The sequence below is a fragment of the Manacus vitellinus genome, unplaced genomic scaffold, assembly GCF_001715985.3.
Source record: "Manacus vitellinus isolate BGI_N305 unplaced genomic scaffold, ASM171598v3 scaffold_7_pilon, whole genome shotgun sequence".
Lineage (NCBI taxonomy): Eukaryota > Metazoa > Chordata > Aves > Passeriformes > Pipridae > Manacus > Manacus vitellinus.
This window is the reverse complement of record NW_021940813.1, coordinates 2735954-2748203: the sequence shown is the minus strand read 5'-3', so window position 1 is coordinate 2748203 and position 12250 is coordinate 2735954. Positions and strand designations below refer to the sequence as shown.

General features: G+C 41.6%; 1 protein-coding gene across 17 annotated transcripts in view; it reads left to right on the top strand.

Moving 5' to 3' along the window:
• Positions 1 to 6857, top strand: part of KDM6A (lysine demethylase 6A) — a 117511-nt gene extending 110654 nt beyond the window's left edge. For 9 of the 17 annotated variants that reach the window (XR_003212939.2, XR_003212937.2, XR_003212938.2 and 6 more), the window contains 3 exons: positions 1128 to 1254; positions 2195 to 2706; positions 4609 to 6857. Coding sequence is in view for 8 of the 17 variants with exons in the window: in XM_025896243.2 (XP_025752028.1) it covers positions 1128 to 1254; positions 2195 to 2365; positions 2628 to 2684 (355 nt within the window). In the remaining 9 variants the exon portion in view is untranslated. The remainder of the gene's footprint in view (positions 1 to 1127; positions 1255 to 2194; positions 2707 to 4608) is intronic. The other 8 variants (XM_008922853.3, XM_008922854.3, XM_008922850.3 and 5 more) reach the window with 2 other exon arrangements.
• The last annotated feature ends 5393 nt before the right edge of the window (positions 6858 to 12250 follow it).

Genomic DNA, 12250 nt, shown 5'->3' with positions numbered 1-12250 from the left:
AAATGAGAGGATCAAGTTGAAAACATTTGATAGAACTCTTGAGCACTTTGTTTTCTGTCCAATGTTTGTTTTTCCCCTTAATTTTTTTCAATCTTCCTTCTGCATCTAATGAGCATGTAACGTAACCACCCTGTGGAGGAGAAAATTAAAGGCTGCAAAGGCTGCAGCTCAAATAAATAGCATAGCTGAGAGCTAAAATTATTGTAAATAACATTGTAATTTAGAAATCTGGTGACCTATTTTGCCAGCTTTTTTTTAGAAAATGTCTATAGCTCATAAAGTGCTAGAGAACAAGTTATATTTTCTTGTACAGAAGAGAGCTGTAGAGAATTGTGCCAATAAAATTATTTAATTTTTTTTTTAGCTTTTATGGAAGTATGACAGGGAATTGTGGATTTTAATTTGACATTTGAGTGGTTCTTTTCTTCATTCATAAAATAAGTGTTAGATTTATTTTTTTCTGTAAATTTTTTTCTTTTTTCTTTTTTTTTTTTCTTGTGAAAGGACTTATTTCTCTAATACCAACCTGTGTGTTCGTTTTCCTTTTTCATGGAACAAGATACATGTTGGCAGAACCTGTTTCCATTGTGTGTAGAATGACTCCTGGCAGAACTTGGGGTTTCAGACTTGGGATCGTTGAAATTAGTGGTGCTGAGGAAGTACCAGGGTTTTTAGGATGTTAAAACAGTTCTTTGGACTAGGCTGTCGTCACACAAAATGTAAACAGGTGTGTTGAACTTGGCAGTTCAAGCTCACTTTGTGCTGAGAAATTTATAGTTCAAAATAAAATACGTGGATCGCTTTTGAAAACACAAATTGTTTTATTGTGCTTAAAAGGGCATTCATGCGTTTCAGTCCAAAAAAGAAAGGTACAAAGAAGAAAGGTACAGCCTGTTTGCAGGGCAAGGGGCAGTACTGAAATGGAACAAAACTACACAGAGGTCCATGAATGAGCACATGGTGTGACTTCTCCCCAAGTCGTGAGTCCAGTGAGTCTTACTGGGCAGCTGGTTTTGAAATCCCAGAGTAAGAGCAACCTCCAGGTACAGGGGAAGAGATTTCAGCCTGTTTGAGTCTTGCTGTAAAGCTGAATGTCGAACTGAACACACAACTGGTTTTGGTTGCAGGTACTGCCTGTTAAGAACTCTCAAACAGTGTCAGACACTGCGGGAAGCTCTGATTGCTGCAGGAAAGGAGATAGTCTGGCATGGGCGAGCGAAGGACGAGCCAGCTCATTACTGTAGCATTTGTGAGGTCAGTAAAAATATGTCTTGGGCTTGTGCACTACTGCAGTATTGATTTAAATTTTGCCCTGTCTTTTGTTGTTGTTGTTGTTGCTGTTTAAATTTTGCTTTTAAGTTGCAGCATCTTTTCTATGCTGTGAGCACATGTATGTGATGCAGCACTGTCTTCAGAGAGCTTATCCAGAAGTTTTTCTGGACACAGCCTGTATTTTGCTGCAGTCTCTCCCACAGTACTTCCACAACGTTGTTTTTCACTAGGTCGATTTCCAATTCTCAGTTATTATATCCCTTCCTGCATGTAATTTGATCTGCTGGGCTTCATTTTAAAGGTGTATCTGTTTTCATTTCAGAAGTGAACAACACCCCCAGAAGAGAGAGAATTTTAAGTGTATTTTTTTCACAGGACATACCTTTTTGCTTACATTTTTTTATACTTCTTTCTGTTAATAGTTGCTTTAAACTATGGGATTATAATTTTCAAGCTTAAAAGAAAATAAAATTTTCCTACCCCCTGAAAATCAGTTTCTAGTTATCTTCTGACTGAGCCTCTTGGGCAGGATGAGCACGTGACTCAGTAGTAAGGAAATAAATCACGAACTTCTTTTGCAGACGAATTTTAAAAAGGAAAATTAGGTATAATTGTTATAAATCCCCTCCTTACTGAGTAAGCCCCATTCAGCATATGAATCCTGCTTTGTCAATATTGACCCAAAGCTTTCCCGTAGCGCTGTTCATGCAGACATCCTAAGTGCAATATTAGTGGTTTTACAATATTTCACCTCTCTGCCTCAGCCTTAGGAGAATAGATTTTTTTCCATGAACAAATCTCATTTTTTCTCTTTTCATGCGTGGGGTAAGGTTGTAAATCTTGAAGAAAATACAGTTTTTCATGGTTTAACTTTTTAAAAATTGAAATTGTAACACTTGGCTTCGTGTTTCCCTTCTCATAGGTGGAAGTCTTTGATCTGCTTTTTGTCACTAGTGAGAGCAATTCTCGAAAGACCTACGTTGTACATTGCCAAGACTGTGCACGAAAGATAAGCACGAACCTGGAAAACTTTGTGGTGCTAGAACAGTACAAAATGGAGGACTTGATGCAAGTCTATGATCAATTTACATTAGTAAGTCAAATTAATAAGTGGGTGCATAAATACATTATTTGTAAAGCAGTTGTAGACTGTCTTGGTGCTCCACTGTACGAGTACCGTGGACTTTCTAATGCAAATGGAGGTATGGGTTGTGTGTGATATTTACAGAACAAAACACTGAAGAGTCAGAATTGTGTGAAATACTTCAGTAACTTACTGCAGAACGTAACCACTGAGTTTTCAGGAAAAGTATGATGTTACAATTCATAAAGTTGTGGCTTTAAAAATCCAATAGAGATCACCTGAAGACCATAACTGGATCAGATGGAGATGGGAAGAATCAGGACAGTGAAGCTTGGAGAAACTAGCACCAGGTTCAAGAGCATCTCTAATACATTGGTTGTGGTATGAAGTCAGTATAGCAGCAGAGCATCCTATGCACTCAGACCCCTTCCTTCCCCTTCCCCACCCATCCCTACTCCCAAATCGGCGCTGTCCTTCTGCTTAGCAAGTGGATGCTCTCAAACAGTTCTGTCTTTTGGCTTGGGGCCTCCTTTGCATTTCAATTTAAAGCAAAAAGCCTCTTTGCCATTATAGCTTTGTGCTATATATGGCAGCCTGCTGCTTTGAACTGTGTCAGCACAACTGTCCTAACGTTTCACCCAGGTTTCATTGTTTCAGGCAAAGATGGCTTTTTTGTAACCACGATGAAAGCGATGCTGGATGTATTTATAAGCCTTGCCTTTCTGTCAGAGGAGACAAACATTGGACTAAGTGTTATGAGAATTTCATATTGAATTTATTACGACAGCCCAGTAAGGGGCTGTGCCCTTTGGTTCATTTCCAGGTGCTGCAGAAAATGTGTGTTTGGTTATTTCATGTATTGTTAGCATGCTAAGTTGTGATCTTTTGAGTTAAGGCCTCAAGGTTCAGCAGTAGAGGCTGGTGAGAGTGTGGGACCATGTCCTCTGAATTTAATTCTCTTCATTAGTCCTACAGAGCCTGAGATGGTTGAACTTCAGTTTATACTTCTAGGAGGTCACTGTCATTATAGTTTGTGGAATACTGCAATTTCAAAGTGATGATCTGTTATAGAAAAGCATATAAATAAACACCTGTTCTCAGATACTTCATCCAGTTGAGTGGAAATGGGGAATAATGTTTGTGTGGGGGAGAAGAAAAGGGGAGGGAGGAGCATTTTGTTATCTGTGTTTATAACACTGTGTAGGTAACAGTAGTGATGTTGTCCCTAGAACAAGGGTTCTCAACCTGTGAGTAGCTCCTTCCCCCACCAAAACCTGAGGCTGTAGCCCTGGGGGACAATAGTGATTGTTCTCATGTGAAACTGATGTGCTCATTCATTTCTTTTAAAGGGAATAGGTCTCAGTTGGGAAGAGTCATAGCCTAAAAGTGCCATCTCTCAGATGTAGGAAGAGAGTTAAGGTTTGTTGGAAGAATAACCTCAGAGAGCAAAGGTACAATAGGGCAGAGAGACCCTTTGGGGTAAAGTACACAGAGCAAACGTGGGGATAAGCCAGTGTTAGTGTTTCATAAGTGGGTACTGTGATGTGATCTGGAGTGTCTTTAGAGACTGTGAGCAGCTTCTTGAAGGGATTCCACTGAGGAGCAGGAAAAGAGAATAAAACCCCATCAGACTCAGTATTTTGATGGAACGCCATGAAGTGCAATGCTGGGGAGCAGAAAGGTATCTTCTAGACCTCGTCTCCTGAAAGCAGGCAGGAGGAAGACATGTGGCTTCACTTTTGAGGCTTTTTGTCCCCATGTCAGAGAATCTGAGACCCTTTCCACTGATACCCTCACTTCGGGGGTGTGTGTTATTGTTCAGGTGGAAGAGGGGAAAAAAATGAAGGCATTTGGAGAGCCACAAATGGACCATGCCCCTCCCCACTGGTAAACAGGTTGAGAATCCCTGTTTTAGAATATATAAAGTTATATCTATACTGAGCCCATGTGGTACTCTTTGCTGCCACAATGGGACTTGTTTTGGCAGCTCACATCATATTAACACAGATATCCCCATGGCACACTCCAATCTACAGTATAGACAAAATCCTGATGCAAAGTATTCATAAAATACATGTTGTATTTCAGTAAGTTGGAAAAAAAATGCCAGTATCTACTTGAAAGAGTCTTGAAGTGTAAAAAGAGTAGTGTGTGTGACTTTAAACTCTCATGGTTGCAGTTTGTGCAGGTCTTGGTTAAGCACGGAGTTTTGCACCCTTGTAGAAAAGGTAATTTAATGTTTTCTCTTTCAGGCTCCTCCATTGCCATCCTCCTCATCTTGACATTTTTTCATGGACATTAAATGAAAACTTTTCTGATATTCAGGAAGTGACCCAGTTCTGCACCACTGATTTTTGTAGCTATCCCGTAAGGCTGCTGGCTGAAAGCTGTGTCTATGCAACCTTCCAAGTGCGGAGTGTCAACCAACTGGACAGGAGAGAGCACTGCCTCCTACTCCAGAACTCAAAACAAATAAAGCTCATCCAGCTGTACTTCAAAAAAAAAAAATAATTCCATGTTTTGTATATATCTGACAAAACTGGCAACATTATACAGACTACTGACTTGAAGACCACCTCTTTTGTATTTCTCTGTTTCTGGGCTGATGAGTTGGTTTCATCCATTTTTCCCCCTTCAGAATTTCCCTTGGAAAAAGTACTAGCTTAGCTGGTCATTTCTTTGTAAGGTAGTTAGAAATTTTAAGTCTTTCTTTGGGCAACTTTTTTTTTTTTTTTTTTTTAATGTGAAGAGTTAGGTGATATAAATTTTTTACTGCTTTTATGTTTTTCTGTCTTGTTTTGAAACCATGACGGTTACACTTTTGGTTCCTAAATAAAATTTAAAACAATTAACAGCCAAGTCACAAAGATAAATGGGTTGCACATAGACTAAGGAATAAACTTCAGATTTGTGATTTTTGTTTCTAATCTTGATGTAAATTTACACTATTTATAAATACATATTTATTGCTTGAAAATATTTGTGAATGGAATGCTGTTATTTTTTCCAGATTACCTGCCATTGAAATTTTAAGGAGTTCTGTAATTTCAAACACTACTCCTATTACATTTTCTATATGTAAATAAAACTGCTTAGCATTGTACAGAAACTTTTATTAAAATTGTTTAATGTTTAAAGTTTTTCTATTGTTTGAGTTTTAAAAAGATTTTATGTACAGTGCCCAGTTTTTGTTCTTTTTTGAATCTGATTATATATATTTTATATATACTCTTGTGCTTGTGTATATATATAATATATATAGAAACTCGAATATAAATATGTGTATAAAGATTTAGAGACTAAATTTTTCTCGTTTTAAGTTTTACATCTATGGTAGATTTGAGGTGTCTACTGTAAAGTATTGCTTACAAAAGTATGATTATTTTTAAAGAAATATATGGTATGTATCCTCAAGACATAGAATGACCTTCAGACTGGTTTATTGTTAAATTGCACTTTTTGCAATAACAGACCAATAAATAGTTGCTGCCAAAATGTAGTAGTAGAAAGTAAGTAACAGCTAAATTTTAAAGCTCTTCAAGAAAATACCGGCTTTGACAGGAAGTTTGGCACTAGTTTTAGAGGAGGAATGAAGAAGATGAATTGGTGGGGATGTTCTCTAGATTTCAACCAAATTGCAACTTATATATTACAATATGTTCTATTAACGATTTTAAAAGTGAAGACTGAATCATCTTGGCGTCATTGTTGACCCCAAAAAAAGGACGTTGTTTTGTGGTATTCTATTGTATTTTCACATATTTTGTAATACGAATTCACTGGTAAATTTTTGAAGCACTAGGTTTATTTAGGACAAGTTTATAATATATCATTGTAACAGTTTGCAGTTTTAATGATGGTATTTATTTTAAGTTGCTCCTTTCTCATTAGCTTCTTGGAAATGCATTAAATCTAAATTTCAAAATTGATAGCTTTCTTATCGATCAGAGTTGACTGATGCAGAGGGTTCTGCATCGAGCAGTATCTCATAATTTCTCATTAGTGGGGTATGTTAGTGATTGCATTGTTAAATTTTTTGTAATCAATGTGAAGTGTTAAAGGCACAGAGCATGTGAGTAGTTTCTTTTGAACAAAAAGAATCGCCTCTTACGTTGTAGCTTCAAACGAAGGGTGTTTTAATGAAGAATCAGTACAGCTTATCTAACGCTGTTACAGCAGTTGAACCATAGTTATTGCTGACTTTCTTGCTAGTTCTTACAACACTTGGACAAAAGGGTGTAGAGATTAAAGAAAAGAGTTAACAAATGCTCTTGCCAGCAAAATTATCAACTAGCAGTTAGGAAGCCAGTATTTGCAGTTCTGTAAAGATGTAAGTCTCAGCTCTTGATAACAAACTCTACAAATCATAATTTTTTTTTTTTACTTATGTATTTTATGCAGTCATAAATATTGTAATCTTGACAAACCATGCTGCAACTGAAAAGCTACTCCTTTTACAGTAGTCTTAAACCCAAATAAAAGCAAGATACACTTACCTCAACTAATGGTAAACAAAAAGTCCTCATTTCTCAGTGCTGTAAAAGAACGTTGCTAATTAGGGAAAGAGCTACTGTGCGCTAATCAAAAGGGCTTTGTACCTTTCCTCCCCTTTGCAAAAGAGGATATGGCATTTCTACCAAGGAAGAAAATCCATATTTTGCCCATGAACAAAGTAGACCAAACCAGTAGAGCATCAGGCAGCATTGCTCGTTCTGCGGGAAGGTGGTTTCATGAATTTGACTTGCTGCAGGGCTTTAATATTTTGCAGTTTTCATACTTCTTAATCACACTATGCTCCCAAGCCATGGACAGTTTGGATCTATAAGCTGCTATGATTTAGATTGCTTTTTGTTTCATTTTATTAAAAAAGCACAAGTTAATATTTTACCAGTTGTACTTATTGAGAAGCACTTCTGCTTCTTCAGTGACCAAGCTCAAGATGCAAGTGAAACATTTGTAATCTCGGGGTGTTTCCAAGCATTAGGAGTTGGGCGGGGTGGGGGGAGGCTGGAATCCAAGGCTGAGGGGAGGGGACTGGCTTGTTTTCCAAGGAATCTCAGTCCTGGGGCCCTTGAGCTCCACAGTTGAGCTGCAGTCACTGCAAGTGGTTCTGATTTGCTTGTGGCTACAAATAATAGTAGTGGGCAAATGAAAGAGCAAAATGTAAAAGGATGAAAATGGCCAAAGTTGTGACATTTGTTGCAAGAATTTTCAAAAGGTTACAGGTTAATTAAAAAATTATATTATTAGGGGATGGATAAAACCAGAGACAAATGGGTGTTTAAAAAAACAACAACCACAACAACAAAAAACACATTAAAAAGTTGAATTAAAGATAAGAAGGAATTAGAAAGAAATAGCAACATTTGCTACTGAACTGTGGATCTGAGAACTGTCCTGGAGGATCTTGGCAGCAAAGGGATTCCATAAAAGTAGAGAAGGAATAATCATGTCCTGCTGAGCTTAATTAAGTTCTTCCAGAAATATATTCAACAGATTGTTTGATTTTAAAGCTTTCCTTCAGGTACATAACTTGGGAGCAGTAGATCTGCTTTTTTTGGGGACGTCCTACCAATGGTTACAGTTTAGAAGTAGCGATATTGGTATCTATGCAAGAAGTATTAAAAGTCACTAGAAGGTGAGAAGTATCTACTTACAGAAAATTCCCAAAGCTTCCTGAATTTGTGTGTCAGATAACTTGTTGATCCTAAAGACAAAGTATCCTGAATCCCCTCCTCTCTAGTTGGAAGGACTTTCAAAGTAGCATTACAATGATGATGCTTTCCTTAAATGGGACCAGCGTGGCTCAGTTCGGCAGAGTATTTTTGGATCAAAGATGGGCAGGGCCCAGATGCTCCACAGCTGGTGATATCCTGGCCACAAATACATTTATTGATTAGGAGAAGGAATTTGCAAGGACTCAGCCAAGATGGTAAGAAAGAGGGTGCTCATCCTTGGTTGCTGCACTGATCCCAGAAGGGGGCTCAAGTAAATGTTACTTGGTGTAGGGGATTAGGAGGAGAGTGTTTAAGCCTGAGCTTCCTTAGGTCAGAGCCTGGGTCCATGGCAGGGAGCCACAGTGGGGCCAGAAGACAGAGATGGTAGGGAAGCTTCATGTCCATAAGAAGGACATGGAACTGTTGGAGCAGGTCCAGAGGAAGCCCCAAAGTTGGTAACAGGACTGGAGCACCTCCCCTATGAAGACAGGCTGAGAAAGTTGGTGCTGCTCAGCCTGGAGGAGGGCAAGTTGTGTGGAGACCTCACAGCACCTTCCAGTATCTGAAGGGGCCTGCAAGGAAGCTAGAGAGGGACTCGTTGGGAACTGGAGTGACAGGATGAGGGAATGTGTACAAATTGAAGGGGGGGAAATTTAGATTAGATTAGGATTTAGATTAGGAAGAAATTTTTTACTGTGAGGGTGATGAGACACTGGAGCAGGTTGCCCGGGGAGGTTGTGGATGCCCCAGCCCTGGCAGTGTTCAAAGCTGGGTTGGATGGGGCTTGGAGCAACCTGGTCTAGTGGGAGATATCCCTGCCCACGGGACCCACCTGATCCCAGGACAGCTTCATTCCAGGAAAACAATGGCATTCCTGTAGAAAGAGGGAACAGCAGGACATTTGGGGGAGGTGGAACATTACTTTTCCTTGTTGGTGCCAGAAACTCTGCAAAGCTGAAGGTCATACAGAGGAGGAGAGGGAGAGGAGCCTCTGGGCAGAGCCCCCGTGGTGGCAGGTTGTGTGGGCTGGGGGTGCAGCACAGCTGCGTGTCTGGGCTGGGAACGGGGACAATCCCTGAGCCCCACAGGAGCTGTCACCCTGTCACCACAGGTGGGAAGAGCTGGAGTGTCACTGCTGTGCCCAGCAGTGGTGCTGGGCTCTCCCACTGCTTCCAGCAGCAGCACTGGGCATGAGGGAGCAGGGCTGGGTTGTGGAGGTGAGCACTCATTAAAAGATTCAAAAGATAGGTATGGAGTGAGATGCATTTATCCTTATTTAGTGCAGGAAGCCATAGAAACACATAGAAGGGATGGAAGAAAAGAGGCTTCTCACAGTGGCAGGGAGGGCTCAGCTTCCAGCCTCACCCCTGGGGCAGCAGTGTCAGGGTTTTACAGGTCACAGTCAGCCCCTGCTGCCAGGGGCCTTTTTACAGCATTAAAAACCAAAAATACACTTGCTGCTGCCCCTGCCTGGGGAACAGTGGAGCAGTGGATATATGCAGCAGTTAGGACACACATGTGGAGCTGGGATGGAAATGGATTTGTCATTAGAGCCCACTGACTGCCTCCTGTCCTGCTCCTGAGCTCCTGACAAGCAATGGTTCCTCTCTCGCAGAGGGCAGCATTCTCCAGTTTCTAGCAGGAGGGAGCACCACTCAAATGACATATCCTTTCTGATAGAAGGTATTTTCAGGCCCTGATTAAATATGTGCTGCTGCCCAGGGAACAGGGAGTGACACGTGGTTTGGGGACTGAAGCTGGTAAAAAGGGAAACCAAGCCAGAATGGTTGTAGGAGAGAGCAATTTAAAAGTAGCAAAGCCCAGGAAACAATTAATGGGTGGGCTAATGGTTAAACAAATGGGCTAAAGCACTGAATCCTTTAGTTCCTGGAGCTGGGAGATTCTTGAAAGAGTCACACTTGAAAAAAACTCAAGGTGTGAAACTCGGCCATTGCCAGAGTCCTTAGGAGCATTGAAATGTGGTATGAGAGAGCTGGCTGTGAAGTACCTGAAAAGCTTGAAGTCTTTGGAAGGGTCAGGAAGAGATAGCACAAGAGGTGTCTGAGAGAAGTAGTGTAAGGTGTGTCCAGTGACATGTGGCTGGGCTATCTATCATTTATATCAGCCTTCTGGGCACAGGGAAAGATGAACAGGAATAAAGAATGTTTTCATCCCTTTCCTCCTCTGTGCTTTTCAGCACCAAACCAGGGGGAAACTGAGTAGTCCTTTGAGGAAAACTGGACTTTTCTTGTGGCAGTGGTCAGTCATCTGTAGCTGTCAATGCCATATGCTGAGTGTAGTTCATGTCCTAGGTGCTGCTGGAGCTTTAATCTGTTCAATTCTAAGATATGTAAAATGAAGGGGCTCGAGGTGTTTTTTTCCCCCCAGAACATCACTGTCAGTGGGCTGTCCCCAGGCTGGCTGAGCTTCACAGCAGGAACTTGAGGGACTTTTCCAGCACCCACAGAAGGATGAGAGGTGGGCAATGGGTGCAAACAGGGTTTGGTCACTCAGAATTCAGGTGGGTGGAAAAATGACCTGTTTAAGAACCAAAGTGGACCTCATATGGGAGCAGACATTGGCTGCTGGAGGATAAGTGAGCCACCAGGAATAGCCTCATTTGGGCTGGGAAGAAAAATCTGAGGAGAATAACTAGCAGATAGTCACAGTTGCCATGGGATTAGTTTTTCTGGGGGGGGAAGGGTAGGGTGGGAGGAGGTGTGGAGGGGTTTTGAGGGTAGTAGCACTGGGCAGGGTGTGCAGTGCAATGTGATAAGAGCATGTGCTGTGCTTCAGATCTAGTACTCAAAGGCCTTCTCAAAGGGCAAATGTCTTCATGAGGGAAGATCTGAAAACGTATTCCAGGGTCTCAGGAACTGCTGGCAAGCTCATGACAGACTTATGGCTCTGTATTTATGTGCAGGACCTTGTCTTGCCTGAGGTGCCAGTGTTACCTCTGGTGTCCTGGATTAAATGCTAATGATTTAGGGACGTATTCATTGCAAACAGGGTGGCTCTGCCAGCTCCTGTGCTGGGCATCAGGAGGAAGGAAAAGCAGGGGGGAGCTGGCTCTGCTGGGCAGGAGAGAGCAAATTACACCAGCCCTGCCACAGCACAGCAGCTCCTCGTGTCCCCTGGAGCATAAGAGCCTTTTGGTAGCACAACAGCTACTCAAAGCTTGCCTGGAGTCCTGCTGGGGGAGAGCCCAGGGCAGGGCTGGGTGCTCACCCACATCCCCTGGGGATAGATCTGCCTGGGCAGACAGTGGGAGGCAGCTGGGAATGTGTTGGAGGGGATTTAGGGCTGCTGCTCCTTAATATTCTGCCCAGCCTTTTGTCTGCTGATGTTTCCAAGGCTGTGCAACCCTGAGAGCCTTGTGAGAGTGCCTGGGAAGGTATGATTTTAGGTGGCAAAAGTGGTTGTAGTTACACATTTAAGGTAGAAGTGCTTGAGCAGCTTAGGGATGCTGATATGCAGCCATCAGATAAGGGTAAGGACACCAGATGCCTGGCTGGGAGATTTAAAAATAAAAACTGGGTTTCAATGACAGCTTGGCTGAGTATAATGTTACTGAGAAATAGCAGTATGGGCTCAGCCCAGTGGTGTCCCATGGGGAGCTGTCCCAAGCACTCATGTGGCATGATGCTGAAATGTTTTGCAGCAAAACTGAACTCAGTGATCTCAGAGGTCTTTTCCAACCTAACTGATTCTGTGAAAATACTGTCCTTTCTCCAGGAACTAGCCTACAACTGATTATGGGCAGGTGGACATCTTAGGAGAAAAAGGCCTCATCTCCATATGGATTAGGTTTCCTTCATCATTAACCAGCACTGCACCCAGATACAACAAGAGATTTTGGTATTAATAAACATGGATGAGGGAAATTGCTGTGTCTGTGTGCACTGAACTGTGTGCTGTAACCGTGTGATTCTAAGTAAAGTTGCAGCCTCACATTAAAGTCTTAAATCAGCATTTTCATTCTCAGGAAGAATTTCTTCGCTGAAGGGGTTGTCAAGCATTGGAATGGGCTGCCCAGGGGGGTGGTGGGGTCACCATACCTGTAATTGTTCAAGAAATGACTGGACATAGCACTTAGTGCTATGGTTTAGTTGATCAGTCAAAGGTTGGACTCGATGATCTTGGAGGTCTTTTCCAACCTAAATCATTCAGTGATTCT